We start from the raw sequence: 20,632 nt of genomic DNA, 5'->3' as shown, positions 1-20,632 counted from the left end.
GAATTTCTTTTGTAAAATATTCTGGGTTGATTTTCATATAAAACTGTGCAAGTGCTTAATTTTTCAGGATGCTATTAGAGGGGAAACACTGAGGTAACATGGTTCTGAATTTTATAAATTGGAGAAAACATCCACAGTCATTAGAAATGAGCTCAGGCAACATATTTACACCTGTGATGGTCTGTCAGTGAATGCACCACGAGGCGTGCATGGTCAAGTTTGACTCAATCAGCAGAAACACTTGTATGTGACATTAAAGGTAAAAGTCAGAAACAGATTGTGAAGCATGTTTTTACCAACATTTATCTGAAATTTACTCAGTGTTTTTTTCTCTGTTGTAATGGCTGTAAATAAAAAACACTAATTCGTTTCATTTGTTTAAGAATAAATAGTTCTATTATTTTGACATTTCCGGTATGAGCGGAAGTGGAATTATTACATTGTGTTTAACTTGATGCCGGTAAAAACCGGAGCCTGAACCGGATCCGCAGAGTTTTAAAAGTTGAGGCTCTTCCCAGGTAACGAGGCTTCTTTATTAACCTTAACCTCTGTAAATGTCAGGTACACTTTAAGTGCATTATTGTGGATGGTAGCCGGTTAGTTTGACGGTGAGTTTTGCGGGTTAATCGGTTGACATAGTCGCTGTTTGGCGCTGACTGCTCCTGAACTGCTAGCTTAGCTTAGCTCCGTTAGCTCATTTGGAAAAGTCCAATAAAGTCTAAACTGTGATTTACGTCAGGTTTTATTCTTCACACATCGGTACAGTTTCCAACCAAAGGCCAGCGTTTAGCGTAATGTTTAATAGAGGTTTAGCTTCCTTTAAATGTGCAGGTTTTTGCTTCTTATCTACAGTAAACGTGTCTTTCTCTTATTTTCATTGCTTATTTACTTTATTTTTTGTCTAAATGTATTCACTATGAGATGAATTTCAATCATTTTTTCACTGTTTCCTAGTTTTGAGAATGTTGTTTTAAGTGTTGTTTTGCTTAAGAAAGAGTAAAATCTCTGCTGTGGTTTCTTCCTCAGGAAAAACACTCCCCATTACCTTGAACAGACAGTGTTTTTATTCTGTTAACAGTCATTTAAACAGTGGGTCTCGTCTATTATTCATGAAATTGCAAATGGGCATCAACTTCATAAATGATCAGATTCGTTGCTCGTTTCTTTCTACTGCTTTCCAAATATAGCAATGTGCGTCCAACATTCTTACTAAAATAGCTTGGTTACAAATATAATTGAACTTAACCCATGACATTTGTTTTTAACTCTTTGCTTTGTGGCTTCTGTTTAGTTAGAGTTGGTTAAGTATCTTTATTTCCGTTTTTATGCAGATGAATTGATTTGTATAAGCTGATGAAGGTCAACTGAAAGAATGTATGATGTGAAACATATGTTGAGTTTCAAAGTTTTTTATTGGAAAGTTACTAGAGTCACAGGACATACAGAGAACTAAGATGCTGTTTCTCTCTCATCTTGTTATTACAAAAGAAGTAAAAGAAATAGAACAAGAATAAACTATCATAGAATATAAAATGTATGAATTTATTTACAATGGCTGTGGCATTAAATGTCCAATATTCTGCAAAGGTACTTAAGTCTTGTACATGAATCATTAACAAATGGGAAAAAAAAACAAACCATTATAATTTTGTCAGACATTCTGTGTCATTCAGTTTGTGTTGGGTTGTTGGAACTATCTGTCATTTTTATTTTCCTGAACAGAATCCTTTAGTTGAAGAGTTTAAGGTCTTGTCCTTTTGATAACTGCAGTAACTCCGGTCCAACCATAACACTGTGGAGCTGATTTACATTATCTATAGAGTCTAGATAATATTTTCCCCTCTGCCACAGTTTTCAGAGTTCCTCTTGTGCATTAGAACCAGGTCTCTTCATCAGTTTTAGTCTTAACTATGTTTACCACAGACTTGTAGAACATCCTCCTCATGTTCCAACATGTTTCAGACTCTGAATGACCCTGATGACCTGTTCTGTGTGTCTCAGACTGGGTTCATTGACCAGCTCAGCTTCCTGTCCTGGTCCACATCAAGGTTCTGATAGTTCTGGATTAGTCTCACGTATTGTCACTTTCCTGCAATAATTCTCTAAGTCAGGGCTGTCAAACCCTCTAGTTGTTGATTTGTTTTGCTGTTTTTGTGGTTTGCATAGTTCATTGATAGTTGTATTTTATCTGTAAATATTAAATAAATATGTGTGTAAATCTGTATGCAGATCTATCCAGGGCATAAACAGATGCAGTGTCTGTATTTGAATCAAATGATGGATGTTTTTGTCAGTGAAATAAGGGGCTCTGTCTACAACTGGACAGAAAATGAACACAGACTATCACACAGGATCAAATTGACTAGAAAGAATGAAAAATAAGAAGAAGAACATGGACACAGAATTATTTAGATCAGAGGTCACCAATCCTGGTCCTCGAAATCTACTGTCCTGCATGTTTTAGATGTTTCCTTCTTCCAACACACCTGATTCAAATCATGAGCCTATCATCAAGCTCTGCAGAAGCCTGATAACGACCATCAGGTGTGCTGGCAGAGGGGAACATCTAAAACAGGGGTCAGCAACCCTGGTCCTCGTGAGCTATTCTCCTGCATGTTTTAGATGTTTCCCCAGTTTCCAGTTTTGACTGTATCAACACTTGAACTGAATCCACACTGTCTTGTTTGTGTTTCAGCTGCTGGTTGTTGTCATCGTGTTGCTGCCATGGTAACGGGGTTCAGGATCGACCTCGGGGTTCGGCGTTCTCGCCCGCCGTCGCTGCCGCTGCTCTTCCTCCTCCTCATCTTAATGATGTCTGTTTGGGCTGAGAGTCGAGACTACTACGAGCTCCTGGGCGTGAGCAGAGAGGCGACGACCAGAGAGATCAGACGGGCCTTCAAACAGCTGGCGCTCACCATGCACCCCGACAAGAACCCGGTGAGGCACATCACATGACATCACAGACCCAGTCCGAGTCCATAGAGCCGCGGCAGAACCTGAATGGTGACCCAACTCTGTGTTACAGGGAGATCTGTCAGCACACGACAAGTTCCTGAAGGTGAACCGAGCCTACGAGGTCCTGAAAGACGAAGACCTGAGGAAGAAATATGACAAGTACGGAGAGAAAGGACTGGACGAGCAGCAGCAGGGAGGACGCTATGAGAGCTGGAACTACTACAGATACGACTTCGGTCAGTTTACATTTGAAGGGTTAAACCCTCCAGACTGAGCTTTAAAATGTACTTATTTATTTCTAATAGTTGTGGAGCTCCTCTGTCATATTCATCCTGTATGATTCGTCCATGTCTGTAAATTATAAAGTAACTAGAAAAGCTTCCCCCCCCATCACCACCAAAATTTAATCATTTGTTCCTTGTGCCCGTATCAACATTTACTGAAAATTTCATCCAAATCCTTCCATAACTTTTTGAGTTATCTTGCTCACAGACAGACAAACAAAAAAACCCCTATGAAAACATAACCTCCACCGTTCCTTGGTGGAGGTAAAAATGCTGCTGTAAATGACCTCCATATTTCAGTAAATACACAGGTCCTGTCATATTAGTCCTGAATCAGTCAACTCTGTAACTTGGTAACATTTGGACAGTTTTTTACATATTTCATGCATTTATTACCTCCACCAGGGAGGTTATGTTTTCATCGGGGCTTGTCTGTTTGTTTGTTTGTTTGTCTGTTAGCAAGATAAGTCAAAAAGTTATGGATGGATTTTCAGGAAATTTTCAGGAAATGTTGATACTGGCACAAGGAACAAATGATAAAATTTTGGTGGTGATCAAGAGGGGGGGGTTGTTGTTTGTCCGTCTGTTAGTAGCAAGGTAACTCAAAGTTATGGAAGGATTTTGACGAAATTTTCAGGAAATGTTGATACTGGTACAAGGAACAAAAAATGCTAAAATTTTTGTGGTGATCGAGGGGGGGCTGATCTGCCTTGGCAGAGGTCTGCGCTCTCCGAGTGCTTTTCTAGTTTAACCTGTTTCCTGTTGGAGGATGAAGTGGAGACGATGAATGAAAGTTTTAAAGGAGTTGTTCATGGAAATTCAGGAGGATATTCCTTAAAAAAACAAATTTAATTTAACTTTCTTTAATTCTATTCTGTTCCATTCTATTCCATTTGGTTGTGTTCTATTCTGTTCTGTTCTATTTTATTCTGTTCTAATCTGTCCTGTTCTATTCTGTTCAATTCTATTCCGTTCTGTTCGATTTTTTTTTTTTTTAACACTTATCTGTGAGTGTTGAACTTCTCTTTAACACCAGAACCATAAAATAATGTCAGAAAATTCCAGTAAAAATCAGACTTACTTTGTTAATATTCCACGTAAGTCAGATGTGAGGGGTTATTTACAAAGTCACTGCAGATCCAGAGGTTTTGCTGGTGTAGTGTCAATAAAACTACATACAGGTTTGTGATAAAACCTAAACTACAGCGATCAGAGTACAGAAATTTAGCTCATTTTACTCCAAAATGACCCACTTATATGTTTATTAAAATGAAGCCTATTGACCATAAAATCCAAAAAGTAATTGTAAAAGTTGGAGTAATGAGTTGGATAAAAATGTGTACCCTAGTATTAGCTGATACTTTATTCTTCATAATCAGATTAATCGGATTCTCTGATATTATCTGTTTATTGTCTTATTCTTATGTTCCAGTCCACAGATGATGGTTTTAATGTGTAAATGTGTCTTGGTGTGCAGGTATCTATGACGACGACCTGGAGATCATCACACTGGACAGCGGAGACTTCGGTAAGAAAACCTGTACCGAGTAAAAGTCAGTGCTGATGACTGATAGGTTTCCATGGCAACACATCTTCACACATCTAATAAAGACATAAGAGACACAAACATGAATGGGTGTAATATGTGAGGTCCATGTTTAGACCCGTCTGGACTAAATGTGTCAGTAAATGCTTCAACTATTCATTCATTTTCAACACTGCTGCCCTCAGTTTGTGTCATTTAAAACATGTTCCGCACAACCTCCTCCTTCTACAGAAGAATGTTTGGAGGTTTTGTTCAGGGTGAAACCACACGTTTGTTTCATTAGATTTTGTCCAAAGGGTCTGAAGTGAGGGTGTTTCCCCCAAATGACTCAGAAAATAAGACTCTAAGATTTTGGCAGAATTACACATTACGTCACTGTAGAAGTAAAATAACTCCTGAGGAAACGGTTTGAGTTGAAGCTGAATTCTGCTGCGTTTGCTCTGATTCTTATCTCTTGTATTCACACCCTGAGGATCCTCCTGTCGTCCAACCGTGACATGACTTTATCCCTCTGTTATTCTGCTCATAGAGGCCCTTCCTAATCACCAAAAGAGCGTAATCTGCACAGAGCAGCACTAATGTCGGAATATTCATCATACTGTTTCTTTGTAATTTCTTTGTTAAATGTGTTTTCTAATCTACAACATAAAAATTGTATTAGTTGTTTTTTGATTTTTTTCATCCTGGCATATGTCAATGATTAACAGCAACAGTGGTTAAGATGCATTATTATTTTTTGTACTAGGTCAAATGTTCTAAAATGAAGAGAACAATCAAGAAAATTTATAAATAATATAATAAAATTAAATAAATAAAATGAAATTATTCACAATGAGCAAAAATTAAGAAAATAATGAACAAAATGAAGCCAATCATCAAGGAAATTAATAAAATAATGAAATAATTAGGGAAAATAATCATCAAAATGAACAAAAATAATATGACTTTTTATAACATGAAGTGTAAAGTGTGCATAATATGCTCCCCTGGATACCAGAAGGTTAAAGTCAATAAAACATGCATTGTGTGTTTAATGGGGTGGTTGTGTTTGTGTTTCAGAAGCAGCAGTGAACTCTGGAGAAATCTGGTTTATCAACTTTTATTTCCCACGATGCTCGCACTGTCACCAGCTGGCCCCGACGGTAATAAGACACTAAAACACACCTGAGCCACGCTCTTTATCTGCATTTTACACCAGTTTTGATGTGTGTTTGTGAGGTCACCCTTCAGCTTTAATGACTAACATGGCGGTTTGTGTCAGTGGAGGGAGTTTGCCAAGGAGATGGATGGTGTGATCCGGATCGGAGCGGTGAACTGTGGAGACAACAACCACCTGTGCAGGAGGCGGGGCATCAACAGTTACCCCAGTCTGTTCGTCTACAGAGCAGGACAGGTGTGGTTACCACCTAATGTGAACCAAACACAACTGAAACCACAGGATGTTCTCAGAATTTATCTATAAAATCAGATTCTTACTGTGTTGATGCTGTAAACAGCCCATATGTCGACATGGATAAGATTCTGTATCAGCGTTCCAGTCGTGATGTCAGAGCTGAGGTCACTTCCTGTCAGACTCAGTTCAAATCTTTGTGACTCCTCCTCCATAGAGGAGGATTTTTTTTTTCATACAGTTTGTTTTTAACTTTTCTTTTTGCATTTCATCAACTTGATCCATAAACAAAAATCCCAAATACTCAATAACTGTCATATTTTTAACCCTTTAAATCCCATGTTTGTAATGTAAACAAACCAGATTTTTTTTTACACAAAAAGCACGATGTGTTTTTTTTTCCAGTATTCTACATAAAAATTTGATAAGTTTTTTTTTTTTTTTTAATCATCCTGGCATATGTCAATGATTATCACCAACACTGGTTAATATGCATTGTTATTTTTTGTGCTAGGTCAAATGTTAAATGCTAAAATGTGCCAGTGTGCATTTTGTACTCACTTAGTAAAAGGGTGTTAGTGTAGGAGTTTAACATTGTTTACAATGTGCTGATTTTAGTGGATGGGTCAGAATTTTAAAAATCATGCAAAATTGAACAGCTTTTGAATTCTGACCTAAAACAAATTGTGAAAAATAATATGACCTTTTATAACATGGAGTGCAAAGTGTGCATAATATGCTCACCTGGATACAGGAAGGTTAAACATGTTTCAACTAAATACGATTGCAGCTCCTACAACGAGGAGTTTCCATTGGTTTTTGTAGTGATTAGAGTTTCGCTTTTTGTTTTGTGACAAAAAAATTCAGCATTTTTCTTAACTTTCATGTTTTTTCAATGTAGAGCTTTTTAGTTTGACCACAAGCCTAACAATGTAAACACATTTTCGGTTCTTTCAGTGTGAAGGACAATTCATTTATTTATTTTCTTTGGTCAAGAAAATTAATTAAAGAAAATAATTTTCCATATTAGAAGAATGTTCTTTATGTGAATTGTAAATAAATAAGAAGAAACAAGTATTTTATTTGACCTTTATCTAACTCATTGAGAGCAGGAATCTGTTTACATACAACCATAAAAAAGAAAAAGAAAGTTGAAACGGAAACTGTAACCTCAAATTTGGGATTTATTTTAACTTTAATTTACAAACAAACCCTTGATTAATCAGAACAATTCCATATATTTCAGTGTTTAGACCGTAGATGACCTTCATGTTTTGTAGTTTAACGTCTGCTTCTGTTTTTTCTAGAAACCAGAGAAGTTCAACGGCGAACGCACCAAAGATGACCTCATCCGATTCTCCATGCAGTTTATTACAACGTCTGTTACTCACCTGTGGCAAGGTAAACCTTGTTGATTCCTCCCCTCTGTATGGGGTACACTGTTCTGTGGGTGCGGCCTGATATGTGGGTGTGGCCCTGTTGTTGCCAGGTAACGTGTTCAAGGAGGTCGAGAGCGCGTTTGCGTCGGGAATCGGTTGGTTGATTACGTTCTGCGCAGACTCTGGAGGTATGGACAGACATTCACAGAGACTGTAAATGATGAATAACGTGTTTTAATGTTATTTCTATGTTTTATTGTTATTTTATTGATCGTTTGTGATCGTGTCAGATTGCCTGGAGCCCAGAACCAGACAGAAACTGGCCGGGATGTTGGTGAGAATACTGATGCTGCAGTGCATGACTCAGATGTTCCAGTATTATTGTTAATATTTTTCTCCATTTTTGGACATGTGATCTGAATGTTTCTGCTCACTAACACTTTCATACATATGTGTTTGTCATAGGAGGGTTTAGTTAAAGTGGGATGGATGGACTGCACCAATCAGGAGCAGCTCTGTGACAGTTTCCAGGTAAAGGAATTTTACATTTTTACCTTGTATAATCTAATTTTGCCTTGTATATATCCTAAATTACCTGTATATATTATTATATATACTATATTACATGTATATATCCTAAATTACCTGTATATATCATTATATATCCTATATTACATGTATATATCAATGATATATCCTGTATTACCCGTATATATGATATATTACTTGTATATATCATTATATAGGCTATGTTTCCTGTATATATCCATTATATATCCTTTATTATCCATATATCCATTGTATATTCTATATTACCTGTATATATATCCATTAAATGTTATTACATATTTCTTCCATCTGTAATATAGAGTTGGCTTTTTGTATATTTTAGTATATTTCTGTAGTTTTTTTTTATATTGTTAATGTTTTTGGTATAATTTTGTGTGATATGTTCAGAGTCTATACAGTGTTTTTATTCAGTCTTTCTGTACAGAAACAGAAATTGCCATATGATGATATTAACATGTGGAAATGCAGAAAAAATGTACACTAAAACATCTATTAAAAAGGGAAAAAATCATGATGGATAGTTTCGTTTCTATCTTTCTGAAGGTTAAAAGTAGAAAATTTAACCTACTGTTGTAAATGTGAACATGAATGTGTTAAAGGATCGTTCTACAGATTTTTCTTCATCCTCCTCATTGTCAGTTTTTCCCAGTTTTTCTCATAGTTTTTTTTGTTCCGTTTTTCTTCTCTATGAAACAGAGTAAATCTGCTCCACAGTTTGATCATGAACACAGAATCTAAAGCTTTTATTTCATCCCTGTTGTGTTTCAGGTGACCAGTGGAGCCACGGCGTTGTTTCCACCTGGAAGCGCTCTGGATAAAGAAGGCAGCGTTCTGGTACCATCGCACACTTTACAGACGTTTGAACATTCAGGTCCTGATGATCCCACAGAGCTCTGACACAATATGTGTGCGTTTGTGTTTCAGTGGTTGAAAACTCTGGACAGTAAAGAGATCTACAGCCAGGTCATCAGTCATCTGCCTGATCTGGAGCTGCTGACCACAGACAGTTTCAAGGTAAAGTCAAACCCACCATGGTCTGTATCTGCCCATGAACGCCTCTAAAACCCTCCTGCTGATGGACTGTTGTGGACTTCCTGTCTGCAGAGGAAACTGGCCCGTCACCGCTGGTTGGTCAGTTTCACATACGGAGACAAAAGTGTCCCCTCCCACGAGTACAAGAAACTCCAGGCCTTCCTTCGAAATGACCACATCCAGGTACCTGTCTGTCTGTCCACCCACCTGGCTGTCCACCCATCTGACTGTCCACTCGTCTGACTGTCCACCCGTCTGTCTGTCCACCTGTCTGTCTATTCACTCGTCTGTCTGTCAACCCATCTAACCATCCACCCATCTGTCTATTCACTCATCTGTCTGTTCACCGGTCTAACTGTCCACCCATCTGTCTATTCACTTGTCTGCCTGTACACCTGTCTGACTGTCTTCCTGTCTGACTGTCCTCCTGTCTGTCTATTCACTCATCTGACCGTCCACCTGTCTGTCTCCTCAGGTGGGCAGGGTTGACTGTGTGTCAGATTCAGAGCTGTGTCAGTCTCTGTACATCCACAAACCCTGTGTGGCTGTTTTTAAAGGTCTGGGAATCCACGACTTTGAAATCCACCACGGTCAGTCGTTCTCCTCCTTCTTCTCCTTCTAAACACAGTTATAATAGCAGTTTGTACAATATGTACTAGACACATATTATCAACATGATGAATAAAAGACATGTAGATAAATGAGTGTACAAAAATACTGTTGTGTGTAATAATGTTTATGGGAGGGCATCTGTTGTCCCATTATCTATTAGTGTCTCTGTTTTTATGCTACTTATCAGGTGAGATTGAATAAAAACAGGAAAAACCACTTGAGGAACCAGGATCTTTTCACATTTCCCACCTGGTGTTGTTTTTACTGTTACTGTAGATCAGGTGTTACTGGCCCAAATGGTGAAGTTATTTACATTGAGTTTGATTTCCCTCTGTAGGTAAGGATGTTCTATACAACATCGTGGCTTTTGCAAGGGACAGCGTTCGCGCTCATGTGACCACTCTGAGGCCCGACAACTTCCCCTCCGACAGGAAGGAGCCGTGGCTGGTCGACTTCTTCGCTCCGGTACGTTTATAATGTTCTGCAAACACTGGTTTTATGAGTCATATGAATGTTTTCACTGCTGATCAGTGGATGGAAGGCGTACCAGCGACCATGATAAGGTGGAAATGTGTCTGTTTGTTCAGCTGAGTTTACCTTCAGGGCAGGTGATGATGATGATGATGATACACCTACAAGACAAACACAGGTTTACAACAAACTCAATAATCTGGGCAGGATTTAGATATATTTATCTGGAGGACCGAAGTCTGAAGAACCCTTCTAAAACTGGTTATATTAGACTAAATATTCAAGTTTTTGTCTTTATTCTGAAAAGGCAGTGTATCTAGGAAGTGGTTCATAAGGATCAACATGACATGATCTGTGAACCATTTTTACTCAGTTAAACACAAACTACAAGTTAAATTAGATGCATTCATTCTTCCCACATCCTAATCTATTCATGCAGTTCTCATTTATGAGCAATTTTGACCAAAAATGTGTGGAATGAGGTCACAGTGACTTTGAACTTTGACCACCAAAATCTAGTCATTTGATGTTCAAGTCCAGGTGAATGTTGGTATAAAATTGTGAATTGATCTCTCAAGTTGTTTTTGAGATGTCACATTCATAAAAATAGACAGACATGAGGTCACAGCAGTTTTGACCTTTGACCTTTTGGCCATCGATGATGATGATGATAATAATAATAATAATAATAATAATGATAATGGTAAAATTGATAAAAATGATGAAATTTAAAAATAAAATATAACAATAATAATAAAATGATAAAAAAAGAAATATATATGATAATAATAAAAACCAATAAAAGTAACAACAACCACAATGATAAAAATAATTTAAATAAAATAAAAAGTATGATAAGAATTAAAATTATTGAAAAAAATAATAGAAATTATAAAATAATAATAATGATCATTAAATCCTTTTAAAAATAATAACAATAATACTAAAAATGATAAAAAGTAAAAAGAATTCTACTACTGCTACTAATAATAATGTGAATCCAGCTAAATTCCACGACAGTAGACATTAAACCTGTACACTATGGGCTGATCTATGAACAGTTTCTTGATTTAGTTACACTTTAGAGAATAACCTCTTTAATTTGATCTGATAAGATCAGTGGAAATGTGAATGAAAACCTCTTTAATCCAGTCCCATTTTGAGCCCCAGACTTGATTTGAAGCTGTGAAATGTCCAGGCTGATTCTTGTCTGCGTTGACTGACTGTAACCATGGTAACCGTGGTGTTTGCAGTGGTGTCCTCCATGCAGAGCTTTACTGCCTGAACTCAGAAAGGCATCCATTCAGCTGGCGGGGCAGATGAAGTTCGGGACTCTGGACTGTACCATCCATCATAACCTCTGCTCCATGGTAAATACACATCTGGACCGCACCATTAAACATCCCATAGACCCACTGTGATGGTTTTCTGTGGTGATTTCAGTATAATATCCAGGCTTATCCCACTACTGTGATCTTCAACGGGTCGTCTATGCACGAGTATGAGGGTCATCACTCAGCCGACGGCATCCTGGAGTTCATACAGGTATGTTACACTCATGTACCTGCACCGCCCCTTTACTGCATTAGTTTGGGTATTTTATTCACAGGTAATGATGGAAAAACATCAAATTGTCACATTTTGCGAAGGTCCAAACAACAAATGTCTTTCTTTTACATTTGAAAATTATTAGCATTTAACCCACTGTCAATATGGATGCACAGTCAGCATTTAATTTGTTATAGTATTTATTTATACCAAAAGGAAACTCTGTGTTGTCTTATGTGAAATCCTATCGTCTTTAACCTGCCAGTATCCAGGTGAGCATATTATGCACACTTTGCACTTTATAGTATAAAATGTCATATTCTTTTTCACAATTTGTTTTAGGTCGGAATGTTCATTTTTGTGTGATCTTTAAAATTCTGACCCATCCACTAAAATCAGCACATTGTAAATGATGAACTCGTACTTTTATTGTAACAGAGTATTTTTTTTAAAATACTCTGTTATTGTAGTACAAAGTTTTTACATAGTGTTCTTTTAACATCTTATCAGTACTTTTATTATATCGGAGCGCTTTTATAACATAGTGTTCATTCTTTTAACCTTCCAGTATCCAGGTGAGCATATTATGCACACTTTTCACTTCTTGTTTTAAGAACTCATATTATTTTTCACAATTTGTTTTAGGTCAGAATTAACAACTTAATTTTTTCATGATTTTTAAAATTCTGACCCATCCATTAAAATCAGCATATTGTAAACAGTATTAAATTCCTACACTAACACCCTTCTACCAAGTGAGTACAAAATACATACTGACACATTTTTAGCATTTAACATTTGACCAAACACAAAAAATAATTATGTATATTTACCAATGTTAGTTTTAATCATTGACATATGCCATGATGAAAAAAAAGTAATAAGTAATCCAATTTTTATGTAGAATGTTGAAAAAAAAAATCATTGCGTTTTCCTCATATTTTTTCTTAATGCATTAAATTTTGTCCATTATTTTGTTCTTTTTTTGTTTATTCTTGTCATTATTGTCTCCATTTTTGCTCATTTGGATTTTTTTCCCCAATTTGTTAAATGTTTTATTGATTTCCTTAAAGATTTCCTTCATTTTGTTCATTATTTACGTTTCTTCATTTTTCTTGATTAATCTCTTAATTTTGTTTACGTTTCAAATATGGCATTTAAATTATTAAAAATATGACAGTTATTGAGTATTTGGTATTTGCGTTTATGGGTCAAGTTGATAAAATACAAACAATAGGGGGAAAAAAAGAAGTTAAAAACAAACTATGAAAAATATTTTGACATGACTATGATGCTGTGCAGATTATGCTCTTTAGGTGATTAGAAAGACCCCTATGGGTGGGATAATTCAGGGTTAATTCAGGGATGATTCAGGGTTAATTCAGCATCTGTTTGTGTCTCTTCAGGATCTGGTTCAGCCGTCAGTCGTGGTTCTGGATCCTTCGAGCTTCACAGACAGAGTCAAAGGTAAAACCAGTCCTGATTCAAACTAAAACCAGCCTCCTCATGTTTATTCTGACACGTTACAATGTCTTTTTAACGTCCGTCCACATCGAGGATGGGGTGGTGTCATTAATCTCACACCAGTCATGAGTCACCTGGACTTTGAGACAAAACTTGAACATTATTCACTGGAAAAACAATACATTTATATTCTGAATGAAACAAGTTTTTCCAAACTTTTGCACTAAAAATAAAAGCATCACTGTGTGAAACAGCAACAACAACGATAACACTGGTCAACAAAAAATTTATTGTTTAAGTTTTTTGAGCTGATTTAGGATAATTTTGGTGTGCTGAATCCAAAAATCACATTAATTTTGCTCAATCAGGTCAACTTTCTGAACTATGCTGCATATTGTCTTTTTAACATTTTTGCTTACATTTATGGGCATTTTCCCATCATATGATACAAAATTCTTTCATATTTCTTGCAATAAACGAGTTCTGAAGATTTTACTTTTGCCAATTAATGATTAATGGTTTTTTTAATATTACAGGTGAATGAAATGGCTTTGACTAGAAGATCTTGCAAAAATAAGCCTGATGTATTCTGCTACATCTGCGGTGAATACACCAATTTACCTAACAGGAATCCTGTTAAAAAATGATTTTTTTCTCTTAAAACCTATTTTGGGTGAGAACTATATAAAAAATCAACTGATAAAGTCACAAAAATGTAATCAATTTTGTTAGAAGATCAAATTTTTCAAAATCAAATTAGCAAAAAAACCTGACCTGAATGAGAAAAACAGATGTCATTTTTGGATTTAGCGGTGCAAAATGGTCCTAATTCAGTTAAAAAAACCTAGACAACTTGCAAAAAACATTTTTTTGTAACCCAGTGTAATGAACCAGTAGATTGTTTCTCACCACCATTGACTCTGTGATGCAACCAAAAGCATTATCATGATAAATGTAAAATTATTGTTTCTTTTGGTTTAGAGACTGATTTGTTGAAGAACCCAGACCATTGTCAACTTTTTAAATGGTATTTTAATGGTATTTAAAAATGTACAGGTGTAATATTCAGAAAAATTAAAGTCATACAGTGTTTGTTCGACAAGAAACAACAATAAACATGTATTTAGAAAATGGAGAAATTGAAAGAGATGCGATAAATAAAAATGTAAATATATAAAAATATACAAGAATGTACAAAAAGTATAATAATGTGCATCGTACAGATGTTTTACCGCACAGACAGATGTGTTTATACCAGGACCTCTGTTCGTCTAAATAGGGGAGGTCGTTCATGATGGAGTTATTGTTGTTTGTGATTGGAGGAGTTGACCTTTGACCTGCCATGTCTGTTCTGTCCAGGTCGGTCTGAGGGGGAGGTGTGGGCCGTGGACTTCTATGCCCCCTGGTGTGGACCCTGTCAGGCCCTGATGCCAGAGTGGAGACGCATGGCCAGGGTAAAGACTGACAACAGAAAACATGCATTTATATACAGATCTGTACACACATTTATGTACAGATCTATACACACATTTATACACAGATCTATACACACATTTATACACAGTCTGAACATTAAAACAGATCTATACACACATTTATATACAGATCTATACACAGTCTGAACATGGAACCTGAGCAGGTACAGATGATTTAACCTGTTGTGTGTGTGTGTTGACCCTCCAGCTGGTCTCAGGTCAGATCATGGCCGGTTCCGTTGACTGTCAGCGGTACCAGACGTTCTGTCAGAGTCAGGGTGTGAGGGCATATCCAGAGATCCGCCTGTTCTCTGGTAGTACACGGCAACCGGATCGATACATGTATGTACTGCAATTTGACTTAACGGGAGGGGAAACCTGTGTGTGTGTGAGTGTGTGTGTGTATTATTATTTCTACTAGCACTTTCTAACCTGCAATTGGCTGTATTTACACTGCTGTTTTTTTATACAGGGTGTCCCATAAGTCTCCATACATAGGAGACATAATACATTCCATGGTTCTAACATGTATTTCTTTATATTTCTTCTTTATAGTTCTTCAGCAGTGGAGGACACGCACTGAAATGTGTTCCCGACAAAATGGCAGTCATATAGAGCATATTATATAAATAAAAATGGTTTATGTCAAGAAACGTTTATTTTTCCTATGTATGGAGACTTATGGGACACCCTGTAGTTATTGTCATTAGTATTTTCTTGTAATAGTTCTTATGTGGGTACATTTGCTGCTACTGGAACCTCAATTTCCTGAGGGATCAATAAAGTTCTATCTAATCTAGTCTACTCTAATCTACTCTAATCTAGTTTAGTCTAGTCTAGTCTAATCTTAATCTAATCTAATCTTAACTGTAATCTTAATATTAATTTAATCTAATCTTAATCCTAATCTAACTGTATGGATTCATTCACATCACCAGGAGGCTGTGTTGTGTTGGTTTTTCTTGTCGTATGTGTTTCCGTTCTGTTCAGCGGGTTGAGTTCTGTTCCTCTTGTGTGTGTGTTTTCAGGACGTACAACGGTTGGAACAGAGACGCTCATTCACTGAAGACCTGGGTGTTGAGGTCAGAAACAGCTGCTGTACTTCTGTCTGTGTTTAGAATCACTGACTCTGGAATCATTCCTGGAGGTGCTTATTTGAGATGTGTCGTCCTGTGTCCAGTGCTTTACCCAGGGCGTCGGTGGATCTGACCCCAGACTCCTTCAGGTCTCTGGTTCTGTTCGGTAAAGACCACTGGGTCCTGGACTTCTACGCCCCCTGGTGTGGACCCTGTCAACACTTTGCCCCAGAGTTCGAGGTTCTGGCCCGGGTACGAGGTTTTTCTGTCTGAGTTTGTTGATGTGAAGTTGAGCTGGAGTATTGATGGTGTTGGTGTTTGTGTCAGACTCTTAAAGGGGAGGTCCGGGCCGGTAAAGTGGACTGTCAGGCCCATTATCAGACATGTCAGTCCGCTGGGATCACAGCCTACCCGACCATCAGGTTCTACCCGTACCTGGGAACCCGGAGGGTAAGGAACAGCAGCACAAATAACACAGAACACTGTGATCCAGGTTTCTTTAGTCTTTTTTCTCTCTGTTTGTGGATGTAGGAGCAGGTTTTTCCACAATATTTAGTTTATTTAACATCAGTCTGGAGCTCTGAGACAAAACTGGCTGAAATCCACTAGAGATCTGGATAAAGTCATTTTAGTCTTGACCTCACTGGTCGTTGCCTTTCCTTCTAATGGTCCATAATTAGGTGATTTATAACATGTAAAGGGCTAGAGACATCAATATAGTTACTATTGATCACTGATAGGAAGTCATGTATGGACTTTCATTTGGGTCCATGACCTTTGACCTTGAGTGACCTTGAAGGGTCAAACTCAAGGTCACCAGTGTCTGGATTTCAATAATCATCTTCTTCCCTGAAACTACTGGTTGGATTAATTTCATATTTTTTATGTATCTTCTTGGGACAGTGTCTACAAAGTTTGTTCAGTTTTGAGAAATTTTTAAATATTTTAAATGAGCCTTTCCTTATAATGGTCCATATTGTGGTGGTTTATAACATATAAATGGTTACAGATATCAATATAGTTCCTATTGATCACTGATAGAAGTCCTATATGGACTTTGATTGAATTAGTTGAGTTCTCCTCCAGTGAAAGTACCACCCACTTCTATTGTTAGATTGATCTGCATCCAGACCACAGGACTGGAACACAGAGACAGAACCCGACAACCTCACAAATTCAGCTGGGAATTGATAGAACATGATGCTGACATACAGGGACACTGGAACTATTGAAGTTTAGATTAATTTCACATTGATTTGAGTTTGGTTTAGATGATGACTAAAAGGACTCACTATATTTAAGGCTGATAATAGAAGTGATAATGCAGTGACCTGACTGTCCTCCTCGGCCGACAGTCAAAACTTTGATAACATGCATGCTTTGGTTTTTTTTCAAGGTTTGTATTTGACGTCTTTCAATGCCTTGAGGAGCTTCAAGTTATCATTAAATAATAAAGCCAACAAAACAGCAAATCTAAGAATAGAAATGGAAATGCATTTTGTGATAATCTTGGTCTGTACATTCAGTTCCTGTTAATTTTTACTTTATTATGTCTTATGTTCAACACTATTAATGAAATAAAATACACTATGATGAGGTTTTCCTGATGATCAAAGAGTGAAATTCACCAGATAAAGAAACCATGTTACATAGAAACAGCAGAAAGTAGATGAAACATACTATATAGTGACTAAAGTACTGACACTGATCTATTACCAATATTAAAAACAACCAAACTACACTGTTTTGTCATCATGTGAACCAAACATGGACGGTATAAAGTATGACTGATTGAATCCTGAATTGTCAATATCTCTCATGTCAGATGTGAAACTTCACCTGGAAAATCATATGAATCAAAATATGAACAATACAGCATTTTAAAATATTAATAACAGCTATAAATGCCTTTAACCTTCTGGTATCCAGGAGAGCATATTACGCACATTCTGCACTTCATGTTATTAAAGGTCATATTATTTTTGACAATTTGTTCTAGGTCAGAATTCAAAAGATACCATTTTTGTATAATTTTTTAAATTCATCCACTAAAATCAGCACATTTTAAACAATTTTAAATTCTTACACCAACACCCTTCTACCAAGTGAGTACACACATTTTAGCATTTAACATTTGACCTAGCACAAAAAGTAATAATGTGTATGAACCAATGTTGGTGTTAATCATTGACATATGCCAGGATGAAAAAAATGAATGAAAAAAGTTTACTTTTCAAACATGGCATTTAAAGGGTTAAAAATATGACATTTATTGAATATTTGTTATTTTTGTTTATGGCTCAAGTTGATGAAATGTAAAAAATTAAATAAAATTCTACATTACTATGGTGCTGTGCATATTATGCGCTTTTGGTGATTAGAAGGACTTGTATGATACCAGAGGGATAAAACTACAATGAGAAATAGATGGAGTTTGGTGCCCTCTGCTGGTGATTAGGACTAAGTACACAGATTCGCTCCACAATTTGTGATTCATGACAGCTTTAGAGCCATTAATCCTAGAAATAAAAAGATTTTAAAGTTACATGAACCCATCAGGAGGAATTGTAATTATTTATAGGTTATTCTGTTATTATTTTAACTGGTCTGACCCACTTTAGATCCTACTGGTCCAAAAATGGAACCTGAACAACATTGATAACACCCCTGGTCTAATTTAACATTTTGAGTAGGTGGGAGTTTTTCACATCTCACTATATTAATATTAACCATCACGAAGCTGCTACTGATTGAATCTGGGGGTGATTTAGATGCTCGCTTTGTAAACCTGATGATATGAAAATGTATTTCATGTTCACGTCAGTAAACGGGTTATTAAATGTGTATTTTAGGTCATTTCGTGAATGTTCAGTGGTTCAAAAAAACTAATATCACAGTATGTTCATGATATTTAACATATAATCCAAGTAACTGTGATTCAGTTTAGACAGCAGGGGGCAGCACACCATCCAAACATGTTAAAACCAAAGCAAAAAGGCTGGAAAATCTAACACCAAAAATGACAGAAGAATGTCTGATTATATATTTTACTGAAAAAGTCCTTTGTTCTTTAGTTTTCTCTGTTTTGATATAATCACCTTTGAATTTACTCTGAGTTTTAATAAACATCTACATGATCAGTGAATTAAATATAGAAAATGCATGATTTATACTGGAAAAAATGTAAAATACAGAGGGTAATATATAATAAATGATGATAAATCACTTAAGACAGGTTAGTCATAAAAAATCATGCATGTAACATAAAATGTACTAAGTTTAAAACCCAGATGTTTTTAACTCATCCTATCGTTACCCAAATTTTACTGTTTTTATGATGCTATGTCAAAAAAACCCCTAAGAAATTAATTATGAGAATCGGTAAATAACCAGCACGATTTAAAAAAAAAAAAAAAAAAAAAAAGTCTTTAACAGTCAAATATCCTGAATTTTTGCATTTTTCCATGGAAATGTGGGTAGATTAAAGGTAGAGAAAACATGATTTGGAAAGTGGTACAATCAATAAAATGTACAAAATTATCAAGAAAATAAAAATAATCAAAGAAATAAACTAAATTATCAACAAAATGAAGCAAATAATCACAAGAAGAATCAAAAGAAGTATGAATTTTCTCAGTGCACCACAGTTAGTCATGGAGTTCCTCAAGGCTCAGTTCTTGGACCAATACAGTTCACCTTATATATGCTTCCTTTCTGTAACTTATTAAGGAAGGACATCATGTCTACAGCTGGAAGATGTCCTGCTCAGGCTGATTTGAGATAAAAACATCAATATTTCCTTGAAGTTTAATGGGAGATTTTTCTTCCTCAGTGTGATGTGAAGAAAATAGATGGATAGATGTGGTAGACAATTATTATTTACAGTCAGAGCATGGAAAAATAAATAAAACCAAAGCAATAAGGTTTGAAAATCTAACACTAAAATGTGCAAACTCATGTCTGACTGTTTGTGTTGGAAGCATGAACACAGCGGCGAATACGTCAACAGCAGAGACTCCAACGTCATCGCTGACATCATCAGACAGAGACTGCAGCAGCTGTCGCCACGGTTACACAGCAAACCAAAGGTAACCACGGTTACAACAGTCGTTTAGAACCATCGGCGGCCAGTCGAAGCCTGACACTTCGTCTTTTTGTTTGTCTCTGCAGGATGAGCTCTGATGAGGGGCGGGGCCAAGGACACAGACCGGTGTTGTGATTGGTCAGGGAGGGACGGAGTCAGATGTGATTGGTCCGTCTGTGAAGGAGGTTACAGCTGTGAGACGGACAAACGGACACTTTAACCTACTGTGTATGAATGTACCGAACACTCTTGCCTTGTTTGGTTGTTTTTCTTCGGTCTCCATCGTTCGTATTTACTCTATGAAGTAAAACTGTGGGACTCTGTTACTGACGCACACGTACGTATATAAATACGGCCAAATGTCGAGTCAAACCCTGGTTCCACTTGGTTTTAAAGCACTAATGAACTGCTGTGACACATGTTTATTTCACCAACAGAACTTCTACGGTTTTATCATATAGTGTTTTATTATGTGTATATTGACCTATGCAATAATGGGAACATCCATAAACTGGGAATTAGCTGCACTTACTAGTTCCTTCAATCAAAAGTATTTGGTTTATACTGTATTTACTGTCATAGTGGTTGGGATGAGGATGTCAGGTCTTTATTTAACAGGCTTGTATTAGAGCAGGGGTGTCAAACATATGGCCCGTGGGCCAAAAGTAAGCCACCAGAGGGTTTAATCTGGCCCATGGGATGAATTTGTGAAATGCAAAAATTACAGTCATTGAGGTTGAAATCAT

General features: G+C 36.6%; 1 protein-coding gene across 4 annotated transcripts; it reads left to right on the top strand.

Annotated features, from left to right (window-relative positions):
- Positions 1–449: 449 nt before the first annotated feature.
- Positions 450–20,632, top strand: dnajc10 (DnaJ (Hsp40) homolog, subfamily C, member 10). Of its 4 annotated transcripts, XM_030125036.1 has the most exons (26): positions 540–561; positions 2,696–2,937; positions 3,026–3,191; positions 4,717–4,767; positions 5,845–5,927; positions 6,047–6,178; positions 7,483–7,576; positions 7,665–7,742; positions 7,845–7,888; positions 8,020–8,085; positions 8,893–8,958; positions 9,049–9,138; positions 9,229–9,339; positions 9,632–9,746; positions 10,106–10,233; positions 11,493–11,609; positions 11,683–11,784; positions 13,194–13,254; positions 14,611–14,705; positions 14,935–15,068; positions 15,755–15,808; positions 15,907–16,054; positions 16,130–16,252; positions 19,783–19,890; positions 19,973–20,012; positions 20,046–20,632. In XM_030125036.1, exons 1-25 carry the CDS (start codon positions 555–557, stop codon positions 19,982–19,984), a joined length of 2,427 nt encoding a protein of 808 aa, XP_029980896.1. In that variant the 5' UTR covers positions 540–554; the 3' UTR covers positions 19,985–20,012; positions 20,046–20,632. The 4 variants fall into 4 exon arrangements, with proteins under 4 accessions (XP_029980897.1, XP_029980898.1, XP_029980896.1 ...); XM_030125037.1 differs by lacking the exon at positions 540–561 and adding an exon at positions 450–518 and having other exon boundaries at positions 19,973–20,632; XM_030125038.1 differs by having other exon boundaries at positions 480–608; positions 19,973–20,632.

This window comes from Sphaeramia orbicularis, chromosome 21 (genome assembly GCF_902148855.1).
Source record: "Sphaeramia orbicularis chromosome 21, fSphaOr1.1, whole genome shotgun sequence".
Taxonomy (NCBI): domain Eukaryota; kingdom Metazoa; phylum Chordata; class Actinopteri; order Kurtiformes; family Apogonidae; genus Sphaeramia; species Sphaeramia orbicularis.
The sequence above is the reverse complement of the archived record's forward strand: the minus strand, read 5'-3'. Positions and strand labels throughout refer to the sequence as shown.

Excerpts from the sequence above, each read along its gene's own strand:
- dnajc10 (XM_030125036.1), top strand. Across the intron at positions 5,928-6,046 it reads GTCACCAGCTGGCCCCGACG|TGGAGGGAGTTTGCCAAGGA; the intron begins GTAATAAGACAC and ends GGTTTGTGTCAG. Across the intron at positions 10,234-11,492 it reads TGGTCGACTTCTTCGCTCCG|TGGTGTCCTCCATGCAGAGC; the intron begins GTACGTTTATAA and ends TGGTGTTTGCAG.